The 16,510-nt window shown below is 36.7% G+C and overlaps 2 protein-coding genes, 1 long non-coding RNA gene and 2 other non-coding genes across 5 annotated transcripts; 2 read left to right on the forward strand and 3 right to left on the reverse strand.

Moving 5' to 3' along the window:
* Positions 1–1,104: 1,104 nt before the first annotated feature.
* Positions 1,105–1,211, reverse strand: LOC113307085. Its single transcript, XR_003339029.1, has one exon. It is a non-coding gene; the product is annotated as a small nucleolar RNA R71 (small nucleolar RNA).
* Positions 1,212–1,788: 577 nt separating this feature from the next.
* On the forward strand, positions 1,789–2,772 carry LOC113305802. Its single transcript, XM_026554803.1, has one exon. The coding sequence runs from the start codon at positions 1,789–1,791 to the stop codon at positions 2,770–2,772; it is 984 nt and encodes a 327-aa protein (XP_026410588.1).
* A 3,972-nt stretch (positions 2,773–6,744) lies between these two features.
* Positions 6,745–6,851, reverse strand: LOC113307097. The gene has a single exon (XR_003339033.1). It is a non-coding gene; the product is annotated as a small nucleolar RNA R71 (small nucleolar RNA).
* Positions 6,852–7,082: 231 nt separating this feature from the next.
* On the forward strand, positions 7,083–8,456 carry LOC113305803. The gene has a single exon (XM_026554804.1). The coding sequence runs from the start codon at positions 7,083–7,085 to the stop codon at positions 8,454–8,456; it is 1,374 nt and encodes a 457-aa protein (XP_026410589.1).
* Positions 8,457–12,297: 3,841 nt separating this feature from the next.
* Positions 12,298–15,203, reverse strand: LOC113302156. Its single transcript, XR_003336676.1, has 2 exons — positions 13,794–15,203; positions 12,298–12,539 (listed from the first exon to the last, which is right to left on the reverse strand). It is a non-coding gene; the product is annotated as an uncharacterized LOC113302156 (long non-coding RNA).
* Positions 15,204–16,510: the final 1,307 nt, after the last annotated feature.

Raw genomic sequence — 16,510 nt, forward strand, 5'->3', positions numbered from 1 at the left:
TTGCTATCTAAGTGCGCAATTAGGTATCTTGTATGCAACTCTAATGCTAGTATTGAAAACTTTAATCCGTAATTGTTAGAGTGATCTTTACATAAGTAGCGGAGCACTATTTGTCGCAAAGGGATTTTGTATGCAATAGTGTGTAAAAGATTACCCTAGGTTAACGTGTCGAGCTTACGAACATGTGGCTAGGAGCAACTTGATTCACAAATTTATCAATTGATTGAATTACACCTAGAGAACTTATTTTAGGTGGTTCATTTGATTAGAATCCGCTAGAGAACTTATTCTATGCGGTGATTTAAGGAATCCGAAGATTAGTTGAGCTTATAACTTGTCTAAAAGTTGTTAACAATCGAATTTATTGAGAGTAGAACTTGTATGATTAATAATATCTTGTTTGGTAGTGGCGAATGAATCTCTAGTCAATCTCATCTTATAATTTGAATTACAATTTTTACAATCTTATTACTTTTGTCTTTCAATACAAAAATTTGTCTTAGATAATAACTTAAAACTCACACCTCCCTGTGGATACGAACTCGACTTGCCTCGCTACTTCTTTATAGAATTGTTTAGCATAAAAGAATTATTATTGATAGGTTGACAACCACATCAAAATTGGCACCGCCACCGGGGAGGCAGTGGTAGTATTAAGTTGTTATTTTTCTTTTTAGATATTTTTTTTTGCTTTTAGTTTCACTTTTAGATTATTAATACAATTTTTGAGAATCTTATTTTCAGGTACTATTTCATATGGCAACACTCAAGGATCTTGCATCACCACAATTGAACACTAAACCTTTGTGTATTCAATTGGAGGAAGAAATTGAGTTGAAACCTACTTTGCTCAACTCATTGCCCAAGTTCCATGGTTTGGCAGGGGAAGATCCAAACCGTCATCTCCAAGAATTCCACATGGTACTTGTAAGTGTGAAACTAAGGAACGTTGAAATCGATAACGCTATGCTTAGAGCATTCCCATTTTGTCTTATGGATATGGCCAAGGAGTGGTTTTACAGTCTCCCAGCAGGTAGTATTACTTCATGGAACGATATGAAGAAACTCTTTCTTGAGAAGTACTTTCCCCCATCCAAGGTAGCAAAAATCAGAAAAGAGATATGTGGCATTTTTCAAATGGCAGGTGAGACTTTGTATGAGTATTGGGAGCGTTACAAGAGATTATGTCAAAGTTGTCCGCATCACCAAATCACGGAGCAACTTATTATCCAATATTTCTATGAATGACTCTTATTAAATGATAGGACAATGATAGATGCCGCAAGTGGTGGAGATTTGGTTGACAAGACACCCGCACAAGCAAGAGCTTTGATTGAGAATATGGCATCTAATTCGCAGCAATTTTCCTCCCGATCAGAAACTCTCTTCAAGAAGGTGAACAAAGTTAGTGAAGTTTCTCATATGGAACAAAGGATGTGTAATATGGAGAGGATGATGCAACAAATTTCTGCAGTGATTGTATCATCGTATGAAGGCAATATGGAGCACGCAAATGCTATGTACCAAAATCAGCAAAGGCCTAGGTATGATCCGTACTCCAATACATACAATCCGGGTTGGCGAGATCATCCAAATTTCATCTACGCCAATAAGCAAGCTGCGGAGAATCCTACTTTAAATCAACAAGGTGGTTACCAAGTAATGTAAAGACCACAACAAGAACCTCAAAGCACAAGTGTGAATGACAAGTTTACTCTTATGATGCAAAGTATGCAAGAGATTTCGAAGTCGATGCAAGGCTTCAACCAATTTCAGCAGAAATACGAGATGGCTATGAGAGATGTACAAAACCAAGTTAGTCAATTGGCTAATAATATTAATCTACTCAAGGCACAAGTGTCTGGAAAGCTTACTTCTCAATCGTTGAACCATAAAGAGAATGTAAATGCTATTGAGCTAAGAAATGGGAAGCAAGTTAAGAAACCGACAACATCACCGGAAACTCATGAATCATCTGTTTTAGAGCAAGAAGAGGACGAAACAACCCCTAACAAGGCTGATTTGGTAATGAATTCTCACTCTAAACCTCTTGTTTCTACTAATGTCACTCCACCTTTTCCTAATAGGTTTGCAAAGTCAAAGAAGGGGACGCTATACAAAGAGATTTATGAGATATTCAAGAACATCCAAGTGAACATACCGCTCCTTGAGGCGATAAGGCAAGTTTCTCGCTATGCAAAGTTTTTGAAGGAGTTGTGCACTAACAAGCACAAATTTACCGGTAATGAAGTAATGAGTGTTGGGGAAAACGCTACGGCGTATCTTCTGAGGAAACTCCGACCTAAATTAAAAGACCCCGGTAGTTTCACCGTACCTTGCACAATTAGTAAGACAAGGTTTACAAAAGCTTTGATAGATTTAGGTGCATCTATTAATGTTATGCCTGCTTCAATCTATGAATCCTTAAATCTTGGTCCTCTCAAAAGTACCTGTGTAGTTTTAGAACTTGCCGATAGATCTAATGTTTTCCCGAACGGGGTTATTGAGGATGTTTTGGTGCAGGTTAATGAGCTTATATTTCCGGTGGACTTTTATGTTCTTGATATGAATGATGAAAATTTATCCTCGTCTACACCTTTGCTGTTGGGTAGACCGTTTATGAGAACTTCTAGAACTAAGATTGATGTCTATGAAATCACTTTGACAATGGAATTTGATGGGGAGGTTGTGCGCTTAAACATCTTTGAGGCAATGAGGTACCCGAGTGATGTGTATTCCTGTTTTGCTGTTGAGGAGGTTGACGCTGGCTAAGGATGCGTGCAAGTAGTAAGTCGGGCTGATGACTTTAAACCAAGCGCTTAGTGGGAGGCAACCCACTTGTATCGTATTTTTTACCTTTCACCTTTTCATTCTTTAGTTTTTAGTTTTTCTTACGTGTTTATTATGCTTGCATCATGTTAGGATGCCCTGTCTTGAATCGTACATTAGAGCTCATTTTCCATTGAGGACAATGTCATGTTTAAGTGTGGGGGAAGGGTTCCATAAAAAAGTTTTGATGTAGGCAAAACTCCGATTTATAGAGATTTTTGAAACATTTAGAATGAACACTAGCCTTTCTAAGTAGTTGAAAATTTTTTCTCTTGACGATGAGGTGTATATATTAGCTGAGTCGGGATTAAATGCCAACTAAATAGCTTGCTTAGTGTTCATTCTCCATTTTTCAAAAGTAACTATGAGTTGGAGTATAGGTTTTGTAGGTATACCTCTAGTAAACCTTCACGAGACTATAACTCGTCCACTAGGGACGCCTAGTGGTTCAAAGGCTTGTTACATTCCGCTAAAAGTAACCGTAGCCTCGACGAGACGGAGTTGTTGTATATTAGATTAGTTTAGTTTGCTCGAGGACTAGCAAAGATGAAGTGTGGGGGAATTTTATAGGTGTCTAAAACACCCAATTTTGATAACGATTTCTTACACTTTTCTTTTTAGTTCTCTTGAAATTTTGTATATTACACTTCTTTTCTATGTTTTTAGGTACAATGGCTCGAAGTTGCGAAAAGAAAGGAAAAGCACCGGTAACTCCTTTCTCTTAAATGTTTTATATCAGGAAAATTCCCAAAACATAGTCCCATCATAGTATCAATTTGGTTATACCAAGATAGAACTTGTGTGGTGGCACAATTTGCTGGACCTGTTGCCCATTTGTTATGGGCCTAGCTAGGCTCAGAAATTTCTACACTCTGTAGAAGAACTGGACTTCACACAAGTTCAGTGGAGTTTACACAAGCGAAGCACACATGTGCTGGTGCACTGAAAATCCAGAGAAGAGAAATTAGACCAATTTGACAAACTAATATACAAGCAGAGAGAGAGTAAAGTGAAGAACAGTTGCCGGAACCTGCTGTTGCCGCTCCAAGACTCAATTGCCGTCACTGGCCAAGGTTCATGTTAGTCTACCAAGGGTTGGAAGAAGTATTCTAAGACGAGAAGAATACAAAAACAAGATGGGTTTCGTCTGAAAAGATTTGTCGATAAGAAAGATGGGAAGATGGCTTGAACTGATGGCGATTGATGAGCAAGGATGGCAATAATTCAGAAGATTCAAACCTCAAGAAGATGGGTTTTCGAATTAGTAGAATTTGGGTTGGTTTTGAGTCTATTTTCTGTAGCCGAAACAGTCAAGAAATGAAGCTGTTGCTGTCCAGTTTTGGGGGTGTATTCGAAGGGGTTTTGACTGATTTTTGAAGACACGGAATGGAGTACAAGTCGTATGAACATAATGGGAAAAAGGACCTGATGCTGTTGTTGTCGTGGCTGAATCATGGTTGCTGCTGTTATTGGAGTTTGAATTTACAACAGCAAGAGAAGATGGTGTTGACTGCCTTGTTCTTAGGCTCACAAAAGAATGAGATTATGAATGAATTGCAGTTCCTGGGTGAAATGGAGTTATGGGTTTGATTGAACTTGAATTTACAGGAACTGGAGAACTAAAGAATGGGATTTGTTAATGCATAAAGACACTATCAGTTTCTGCTCATCTAGTGTTCGTGAAAATGCTTGAATCATCAAGTTCTCGAGTGTTGTCGCTGCTGTGATATGGAGGAGGTTCAACTGGTACGAACCTGAAGACTGTAGCCTGGAATCCAGCTGAACTGCAGTTTATTGTTGCTGCCATACAAAGTGGGACGGAATGGTGGTGAAGTTGAGTGATTCCGGGGACAAGAAGAAACCCAGATGGACAAGGAATCAATGGTAAGGAAAATGGTTCGAGTCTGCGATGATTGTGGTTGGTTGTCTTGAGCTGAAATGCAGTCTAAAGACATATATTGCTAGACTGAGTATGTGGGTGCTGCCGTGGTTCAATGGGTGTATTTGGCAGTTGTTGGAAGCTTGCAACTGAATAGAAGAAGCTGAGTTATGGTGATATAATAGTTCGAATTTTGGCAGTGAACTAGATGGATTTTGATCAAGTTATGGTTCGGGAAATCTGTAAGGAGTGAAGAAGGGATAATTGGCAATTGTTAGGAGCTTGGTTAAGGTGCTGAGAAGAAGAAAAATATAGTGCAAAGTGGCCAGTTGCAGCTGTTCGACTGCACTATGTCTTTGCTGGTTTGCCGTAAATGGGTGCAGTGAATGATGAGTTTCTGGCAAAGGCTAGAGATCATATTTAGAAGCCAACGGGGTAAGCAAACTTGGGTACCGATTAATCTCGGTATTGGATAGAGTTTGGCTACGTGAAAATAGCTAAGAAAGGGTGATGTGTCTGCTGGTTATTGAGTTGAACGGCTATGATATGAAAGACGGTAGGGTTTGTGAATGTTGAAGATTGCTGGGCCTGTTTTAAGGTACGACAGTGCAGGAGAAGAAACATATAAAGGAGTCGCAGATACAGAACAATCTTTTTTACCACTAGAGGACGACACAAAACTTTGAACCTGAGCATTATCAACAACAACTTGGTTTGTTGTCAGGATTTTCATCTCAACTATTTGCTTTGCTGAACTTCTTTTAAGCCATGTGTTTTACTATTAAGAATACGAGTAGCTAATAACCTTATTGATTGGGGAGAATTTCAAAAATCCAAGCATGTTTTATTAATCAATTCAAGCAAGTTATTCTTTCATAAATACTCTTTTGTTGATTATCTTTTACCGTTTTTTTGACCATGAGATGTATGCTTGCTATCTAAGTGCGCAATTAGGTATCTTGTATGCAACTCTAATGCTAGTATTGAAAACTTTAATCTGAAATTGTTAGAGTGATCTTTGCATAAGTAGCGGAGCACTATTTGTTGCAAAGGGATTTTGTATGCAATAGTGTGTAAAAGATAACCCTAGGTTAACGTGCCGAGCTTACGAACACGTGGCTAGGAGCAACTTGATTCACAAATTTATCAATTGATTGAATTACACCTAGAGAGCTTATTTTAGGTGGTTCATTTGATTAGAATCCGCTAGAGAACTTATTCTATGCGGTGATTTAAGGAATCCGAAGATTAGTTGAGCTTATAACTTGTCTAAAAGTTGTTAACAATCGAAATTTATTGAAAGTAGAACTTGTATGATTAATAATATCTTGTTTGGTAGTGGCGAATGAATCTTTAGTCAATCTCATCTTAAAATTTGAATTACAATTTTTACAATCTTATAACTTTTGTCTTTCAACACAACAATTTGTCTTAGATAATAACTTAAAACTCACACCTCCCTGTGGATACGAACTCGACTTGCCTCACTACTTCTTTATAGAATTGTGTAGCATAAGAGAATTATTATTGATAGGTTGACAACCACATCAAAATTGGCGCCGCTGCCGGGGAGGCAGTGGTAGTATTAAGTTGTTATTTTTCTTTTTAGCTATTTTTTTTTGCTTTTAGTTTCACTTTTAGATTATTAATACAATTTTTGAGAATCTTATTTTCAGGTACTATTTCATATGGCAACACTCAAGGATCTTGCATCACCACAATTGAACACTCAACCTTTGTGTATTCAATTGGAGGAAGAAATTGAGTTGAAACCTACTTTGCTCAACTCATTTCCCAAGTTCCATAGTTTGGCAGGGGAAGATCCAAACCGTCATCTCCAAGAATTCCACATGGTACTTGAAAGTGTGAAACCAAGGAACGTTGAAACCGATAACGTTATGCTTAGAGCGTTCCCATTTTCTCTTATGTATATGGCCAAGGAGTGGTTTTACAGTCTCCCAGCAGGTAGTATTAGTACATGGAACGATATGAAGAAACTCTTTCTTGAGAAGTACTTTCCCGCATCCAAGGTAGCAAAAATCAGAAAAGAGATATGTGGCATTGTTCAAATGGCAGGTGAGACTTTGTATGAGTATTTGGAGCGTTACAAGAGATTATGTCAAAGTTGTCCGCATCACAAAATCACGGAGCAACTTATTATCCAATATTTTTATGAAGGACTCTTATTAAATGATAGGACAATGATAAATGCCGCAAGTGGTGGAGCTTTAGTTGACAAGACACCCGCACAAGCAAGAGCTTTGATTGAGAATATGGCATCTAATTCGCAGCAATTTCCTCCCGGTCAGAAACTCTCTTCAAGAAGGTGAACAAAGTTAGTGAAGTTTCTCATATGGAACAAAGGATGTGTAATATGGAGAGGATGATGCAACAAATTTCTGCAGTGATTGTACCATCGTATGAAGGCAATATGGAGCACGCAAATGCTATGTACCAAAATCAGCAAAGGCCGAGGTATGATCCGTACTCCAACACATACAATCCGGGTTGGCGAGATCATCCAAATTTCAGCTACGCCAATAAGCAAGCTGCGGAGAATCCCACTTTCAATCAACAAGGTGGTTACCAAGTAATGCAAAGACCACAGCAAGAACCTCAAAGCACAAGTGTGGATGACAAGTTTACTCTTATGATGCAAAGTATGCAAGAGATTTCGAAGTCGATGCAAGGCTTCAACCAATTTCAGCAGAAATACGAGATGACTATGAGAGATGTGCAAAACCAAGTTAGTCAATTGGCTAATAATATTAATCTACTCAAGGCACAAGTGTCTGGAAATCGTCCTTCTCAACCGTTGAACCATAAAGAGAATGTAAATGCTATTGAGCTAAGAAGTGGGAAGCAAGTTAAGCAACCGGCAACATCACGGGAAACTCATGAATCTGTTTTAGAGCAAGAAGAGGACGAAACAACCCCTAACAAGGCTGATTTGGTAATGAATTCCCACTCTAAACCTCTTGTTTTTACTAATGTCACTCTACCTTTTCCTAATAGGTTTGAAAAGTCAAAGAAGGAGACGCTATACAAAGAGATTTATGAGATATTCAAGAACATCCAAGTGAACATACCGCTCCTTGAGGCGATAAGGCAAGTTCCTCGCTATGCAAAGTTTTTGAAGGAGTTGTGCACTAACAAGCACAAATTGACCGGTAATGAATTAATGAGTGTGGGGGAAAACGCTATGGAGTATCTTATGATGAAACTCCGACCTAAATTAAAAGACCCTGGTAGTTTCACCGTACCTTGCACAATTGGTAAGACAATGTTTACAAAAGCTTTGCTAGATTTAGGTGTATCTATTAATGTTATGCCTGCTTCAATTTATGAATCCTTAAATCTTGGTCCCCTCAAAAGTACCGGTGCAGTTATAGAACTTGCCGATAGATCTAATGTTTTCACGAAAGGGGTTATTGAGGATGTTTCGGTGCAGGTTAATGAGCTTATATTTCCGGTGGACTTTTATGTTCTTGATATGAATGATGAAAATTTTTCCTCGTCTACACCTTTGTTGTTGGGTAGACCGTTCATGAGAACTTCTAGAACTAAGGTTGATGTCTACGAAGGCACTTTGGCAATGGAATTTTATGGGGAGGTCGTACTCTTCAACATCTTTGAGGCGATGAGGTACCCGAGTGATGTGTATTCCTGTTTTGTTGTTAATAGCAGAATGGGTTTCCTTAAGGTTGTTAAAGACAAGATTGTTTCTTGTATACCAAAGAGACCATAAAATAATGACAAACAAATATTGACATTCATCTGGCAGTTTAGTAACAGGGTCAACCAGTTAGAAAACGAGTTAGTTGATTAAAAATTTATTCTGTTAGAGCATTGATCGGTCGAAGTCGCATGAATTTCTATCTCAAGAATGTTTGTCAATGTTAGTGATCAAAACTATAAGTCTTGATTTCTAGCTTATTTATAGATGTCTCGGACTAGGACATAGATTGTATAGTTGAGCCTTAGACTTCAAGACGTTCATCATTTGAAGACGAAGAACTACTGAGGAGAGCTTGTGGAACTTCATCAACAAAAGGTATGTGGAGACTGAAACTCATCTATCACTTGGAAATTCTATTTCTACCCTATATCCTATATTGATACATAAGTCGTGTTACGATATAGTTTTCTCAGATCACTGCCATCTAGATACAATTCTAAGAAGCATGCCATCGTTGAAGGAAATAACTTTGATACGCTCTCCAGAAATACGTTTGTTGGAAAGCTAAAGATCTTTGATCATGAGCATACATCCAAAAACGGAAAGGATGTTGCCTTCGAAGCACAAATAAACACTAAATTACTTGACAAAGGTAAAAGTGTTTGCGCCTATGAAGATGATCTTTCTGAGACTGATTCATCAGATGAAGATCTTGACAAATCAGTCTCGATGATCACAAGACAGTTTAGACATATCTTATTAAAGAGAAGTAAACGGTTTTCCAGAGACAAACCTAGGTCACTAGTTAAACCTCATAATCGCATTCCTCCTAAAAACAAGGATGCTGACGAGGCTAGTGATGAGGATATTCCACAATGCTTTAAGTGTAAAGGTTTTGGTCATTTTTCCAATGAGTGTCCAAACCGTAGAAAATACATTGGGAATAAAGGTCTTGCTGCAACCCTTGATGAAATGTCGGATCACTATGATTCTAATGAGGACGAAAAATCAAGTGTTCCACTTCTTTGTGAAGATATTGATTTTGATAATTGTAGCAATACATATATCAATCTTGATATCCTTCCATAAGATTCAACCAATCTGGAAGAGAAAATTAACCCTTCTTTTGGAAACTCTTTGTCTGATTCTTCAGGTACCAATCCGTGTCTACCCGCTTGCACATCTCAGGGATCTGAATCATTTTATCCATTGACATGCTCTTATTGTTCACTCAAAGGTCATGAACAGTCTAAATGTTTCAAGTACAAACACAAGATGGGATATGTCAATAAACTTCAACGAAGAGCAAATCGCTTGGCAGACAAGCTTAACCTTGTTCAAAAAACCGCTGATGTATGTAAGATTTTATCGTCTTCAAAAAGGTTGATTTCCAAAGATAGGTCAGACCACTATAGAAAAGAGTATGGTCTAAACAAATTGATAGACAGGGTCTATGAATTCCTATCAAAAAGGGTATGGTGGACAAATTGTTGTTCACCGCAACACAACCGGATTGTGTTGTTTCTGTACATCTTGTCTCACGTGCCTGATTAAAAGAGACAAGATTATGCACACCTCAGGCTTAAAGAAAAATAGTTGTTTTTTTTTTCTTAAATTTATTTTGAGATTGGAATTCTTTCATGTTGGAAGGGACTTCCCTATTGAATCAATAAAAGAGGGTTATTCTCGATAATTCTACTCTCTTTAGGGTTATGATTGTGCGTGCGTGAACCTATGTAGATAAAGGTTCCGTAACCCTACATTCCTTTTTTCCCCTCTGAAACTCCTTTCATCTTAAGATTTCCTGTTGAGTTTAAATTGTGATTTAATCTCACAAACCCATACACGTATGGATACTCCAAGCATCATGTCTTCTAATGGAAAAGAAGTTAATATGATTGTTAAGCCATCAATCATGAAGAAAAAAGAGAAATCTTTGTTGCCTCCAACTTTGAAAAGAAAAAGAAGGAATGTGAGGAAGCCAAGAGTTGTTCCTTCAAATTCTCAGAAGTTTTCTGGTGTTCTTGAAGAGTTGAAGGAAACAAGGAAGGAAATTCAGCAAATAAAGGCTCTTGTGATGAGAACTCTTGAAATTCAGAAGTCCCTGGTTCGACATCATCAGCCTAGAAGGTTTGTTGGAATTGACTCCTTTCTCCACGAACCTTATGTTCCCATTGCTGTTGACGACAAGGAGTTCGGGGACGATAAAGAATTCTTCAGAGGTCTCAATATCTAGTAAATCTTCTTATGAGAATTTTTAATCTTGTTTTTGTTTAGAAGAATAACTAGGGTTTGGAATAGCCATTATTGTGATTACATATAGCTAGTTCCAAACGTTTTCATCTTCATGTTTTTAGATTTAAATTCTAAGTTTTTTGGAAGATGATGTTTGCAATTTTAATCTTTATGGTTTTATATATTGCAAATTGTTATGGGATATGTGTGTTTGCGTGCGTGAACTATGATTGTCCCATACTTGTTCATAAGTTATCTCTATCATGTCGGTATGGATGTATTGATAAAAGATAGAATGAACTTTTGACAAACAAAAGTTAAAGCCTTTTATGCCACTAGTTTGATAAGAGAATGGATAGAACTTTTGTTCACAAGGATTAAGTCTGTTATATGTAATTATGCAAATAGTGATGAAAGATAGAATGAATCCTTGTATATTCTGCAGTATTGGTCGATCTCCGATCCACATCTTTGTGCATATATTGTGTTGCTCCGTAAGGTTCCTTATGTTTGAGCATGACCAACTAAATTGATCATTCTATTTTTTTTATTTTAGTTGTTGCTCCGTAAGTTCTCTTATGTCGAGCATGACCAAGTGAATTAATCACGTTGTGGTTAATTTAGGTGTGTAGTTCCGATTGAATTAATTATGAGTTTTCTTGTGATTAATTTAATTGTGCATTTCGATTGGATTAATCACTAATTCTTTTATGGATAATTCAATTGAATACTTTGGATTCAAATTCATGTTTTCATGTGATTTTATTTTGTCCATAGAAATCCTTCTTTTCTTGTAAAAGCAAGGTCGCCTTTGTTGTTCCTTTGGGAATGACATTTTATGGGGGAGAGTTCTTTTGAACTTTGCTTATTCGCCATACCTTTGTGGAGAGTGCGGATGTGGAATATTTTAGGGTTTATCTTGTAAACTCCTTGATGAATGCATTTAGCTTCGGATTTATGATTGCATCTAAATTTGTTGGTATGTTGTTCTCTTTTGGTCATGAAGTATCTCCGTGAAAATTTCATTAGGATCCCCACTAATTTTCGTACTTTTGCCAATTTTATAGACAAAAAGGGGGAGAATCAATGTGAAGTTCATACTAAAAATACATATGGTTTACGAATCATTATGTAAGGGGGAGTGGTTTTCATGTTGAGATAAAGTACTGACTAAGGGGGAGCGATACATATCACCATAGTATTGTTGTCAAAGTTGTGATACAAATGAACTTTGATACCGTGTAATAATACTATGACACTGTATAACAATGATTGAGAGCATTTGTTTTCTCATTGTTATAACCTACGGATCCTCAACAATGATGATGTTAAACTTACAACTTTTGGGATCATTTGAGTACTTGGAAGTGACGAAGATTTCGAGTCGTGTTAAAGATGCCAAGGAGATCAAGCATGTGGATGAGACGCTTCATTTTTTATTTATTTTGTAATCCATATGTATTAATATTTTTTCACTAAAATTGACAAAGGGGAAGATTGTTAGAGCATTGCTCGGTCGAACTCGCATGCGTTGCTATCTCAAACATGTTTGTCAATGGTAGTGATCAAAACTATAAGTCTTGATTTCTAGCCTATTTATAGATGTCTCGGACTAGGACATAGATGTAGAGCCCCCAAAGCTAACAGCTGACTAATTCAAGAGATTAACTAATTAAAGAGACACTAAGAATCTAAATCATTTACTTAAACATTCAATTAAGAAAACTTATACAAAACTCAACCCAATAACTAACCCCACTCAAAAATATATAAATAAGAACTCCTCTCAAATGATACATATAAAATAGTCATTTGGTTTACAAACAGAATATACAACATAATAAACATAGTAGAAGTTAACCAACTAACGAACTCAACCCCTGAAGCTTTCACTGCGCAACTCTGATCTCTCTGAAACTGAAAGTGGGAATGGGTGAGCACATCATCCCTAAAAGGGACGCCCAACAAGAATAACATTTAACTTTAAAGTAATCATAAGCAAGAGATGGAAAACAATACATACTTTCCTAAACATTGAATAGTGACCAAATCACTGTAACAAGCAAACATGTATATGGACAAACTACTTCTTCAAACAATGTATACTATGGTTGTGCAATTCCGAACTCCCAAATCCACACCTAATCGTAAGTATTGATATCGACAATTCCGAACTCGCAAACTTCCGACCAATATATCATAAAAGCTCTAGGTATAAATGTGAAGGAGCGTATCCTATATACCACACTTGGAAATTCTTATTTCCCATAACAATTCATATTGCCCTCAACACATTACAGGTCCTTTCCAAACCATGGAAAGAATCAACATAATTATCGTGAAACAAGTTAACAATGCATAGAACGTACAAACAGAAATACATGAGTTTGTTAAACATAAACTTTTGTAAAGGAAAACCATAATGGTTATCAAAGAGTCAAATGTATTCCCACCTGTTTTGCTGAAAAGCCACGCCTACCTCGAGATCCACGATCCACTGGTTCATCCTTTGAATCGATCGTTGTTAATATAGACTAATTGTTAATCACACAAGAAGACTAAGAAACCAGCCAAAATGGCTCACACAAGAATCATACAAGTCTAACTAATGGTTCTAAGCCCATTTATCTTTCCACACCTTTGCATTCTCTATCTTTAACATAACTAAAAGTTTACTAATCCAATTAGGTTGGTTCTATAGTCCATTAGCCAGGTCTTAAGAATGTCTACAACTTTGTAGAAGAATCCAAAGGCTAATTCGGACCATAAGGGGTCCAAAATATCAATTTAGGAAAACAAAGTCATCCTAGTCAACTAACAGTAACTAACGGTCAAACTGACAGTCCAAGGTCCACTTAACAGTCAGCGTCTAAGTCTAGGTCAGGATTAAGTCAAAGTACAACTAGTCAACTGAGTCAATTAGGAAACTCAGTGGGTTAACTCAGTCTACAAGACTGATTCAGGCACAGCAATTTGATTCACCTAAACTGAATGATTCATGCTTATTCAATGGCACAGGCCACTGATTCCATTACACCCTCATTCTTTATACATTAAAGTCACCTTTATCAATTCAGTTCTAGCAATTCACAAATATAATGCATATCTCCATATCAACATTCATTCCATGACATCTTTCAAAATTGATATACAAATATAAACTCAGCTTACCTGCAACCAGAAGTTGCAAGCCATGCCACCACAATTCCAGGGATACAATCACTCTACTCATTATATATGCACCAGCTCCATTGCTTACAATTCAACACACTCCAAAATATTAAATTCAATTTCATTACATAATCATCGACATCTATAGCACCACTTCAATTCCTCCACTAACCGTTCTCTGGCATTCTTATTAACATTAACTCCACCAGCACAAACTGAATCTTCAGTTCCACCAGAATCACAACTTACACCACCATCCATACACATTCATTCTTGTAACCCAATTCTCAACATAACCACATGCATACCCACAATTATTAAACCATTCATCTTACTTCTGTTGCATTATATAACACAGACAACACCACCATCTCCAATTACCAATACCAGATCAAATATACACGCAATCCAGTCCCCTGAGCCTGTAACTCAATCACACTGCAACTTCAATTGAGATCATACTCAATCAAATAATCACAGTTACTCATATCCATCTCTTGAAATCACTCATTCATACAAACCATAACAACAACAGCAACAACACCTTACTTAAACTCAATTTCTTAATTCAGATATACATAAATTCATCCCAAGTAACTCTGCACTTCAATTACCCATTCTAAAACAATCTCAATTCCTGCGTCTCAATTCTTATGCCAATTAACAATCTCATAAACACGAAATTGAACAGAAATCTTTACTCAATTAACTAAGAAAAACCATTACCTCTGATTAGTTCTACTCAGGCAATTGAACTTGATTCAGCAACACATCACCTTTTCATCTATAATTCATCAATTCATCCCAACCAATTCTTAACTCAAGACTTCTATTTCGAACCAAGAACGTCAACCCGCTTCTTCATATCAACAGAACTCATTTCCAGACAATCTTCTAAATCCTCACTTACATCGACTCAAGAACCCTAACTCCATTTAACATAAATCTATCTTCTCAATTTATCACCACAACAACTTCAAAAGTCTCAATTAAACAAACTTATCTTACAATTTTATCTAAATCTTCTCAATCTTTGCCTAATTCGAATTCCAATACAACATGCAGAAACCCTAATTATCAAACTCAAATTACTTTTCAAGATAAGACTAGAAATCCAATTAAACGGCAACCCAATTGTTCTTAATCCTTCAACATCACTATATCATCATCAATTCTACGCACCCTAATTTCAGAAACCCGATTTTCAATTTATAACAGCAACTCAATCTTCTCCAACATCAATATCATATCTCTCAGTTCATCGGCAGTCACTACATGATATTTCTCCCCTTGTTTCGATCTCAAATTCATCAATTTGATTCACAAACCATCAGAGAATGAAGAACATAGGAAGAGCAGAAGAAAGAAAAAGAAAGAAAAAAGATGCATAAAGAAGAAGAATGAGAAAAAAGAGAAAGAAGAGGATAAAAATGAATTCTTCTCGACCAGATTTGGAGATAAGATCGACTAGAAAATACTGAAGCACCCAATAATGGATAAGGGCTGCCAAGGCGGCTAAACTTCAAAAGACTATTTTTCCTTTCAAATAAAACTGATGATATCTTCTTCGTCCGATATCCGAATGACACTTTCGAGTAGTCCATTTCACATAACTTTTCGAGATCTAACCGATGGTACTAGTTTCGTATCTAGATCGTTGTTAGATTAATTCCTATTAATTATCGTTCGTGTTAAACTAATCGAGTTATTATCGGCTAATTCGACACTTGACCGGTCTAATAGTGTTGACAAGCTTGCGGGTCTTTACAATATATAGTGTAGTTGAGCTTAGATCTCTCGGTTTTCATCATTTGAAGACGAATAACTACTAAGGGGATCTTGTGGAACTTCATCAACAAAAGGTATGTGGAGACTTAAACTCATCTATCACTTGGAAAGTCTATTTCTACTCTATCTCCTATATTGAGACATAAGTCGTGTTACAATATAGTTTTATACTATACACACTTGAGATTTAGAGATGAGTTTATCTCGCTTATATATTTCTCGAAATATGTGTTGGCAAGCTTTCGCTTTAGCCATGTTCATCTTACATTCGTGACGAAAGTCCGAATAAGATCATATGAAAATTGTCGAGTTACATCTAACATGGTTTGTGTGATACAACCATTTGGTGTTGCCTTGGAATGTTTCATTATGCTAATTTCAATAAATTGAAAATTGCTTTGACAAAAATAGTTTCTGAACAACAACTATATAACGTCCTCTAAGAAAGTTTCAATGATTGAGATTAAGAGTTGATGATTTAACCATCTTTGTATATAAGCATATATAGTGTGTTCTCATATTAGTGTATAAATCCATAAACCGGGAACCAAGTGCATGCATATGTATGTATTCAAAATTGGTGAAGGAGACAACATAAGTATGCGTACCCGTATGCATACTGGTAGAAGATTTCGAACCGAAAATATCTGCTGTGTTTAGGAATTACAAACTCCTAAACTAGTCATCTTAAGTATGCATACCCGTAAACATACTAGAGGAAGTTTTCGAACCGAAAATATCTACTGAGTTTGGGAATTACAAACTCCTAAACTAGTTACCTTAAGTATGCGTACCCATACGCATACTGGCGGAAGTTTTCGAACCGAGAATTTCTACTGATTTTGGAAACCTTACAAACTCAAATCCGGTTGTTAAGTACGCATACCCGTACGAATACTTAAGCTGGTTATTTTTTCAAATCGGTATGT

This window comes from Papaver somniferum, chromosome 8 (assembly GCF_003573695.1).
Source record: "Papaver somniferum cultivar HN1 chromosome 8, ASM357369v1, whole genome shotgun sequence".
In the NCBI taxonomy this organism is placed as follows: domain Eukaryota; kingdom Viridiplantae; phylum Streptophyta; class Magnoliopsida; order Ranunculales; family Papaveraceae; genus Papaver; species Papaver somniferum.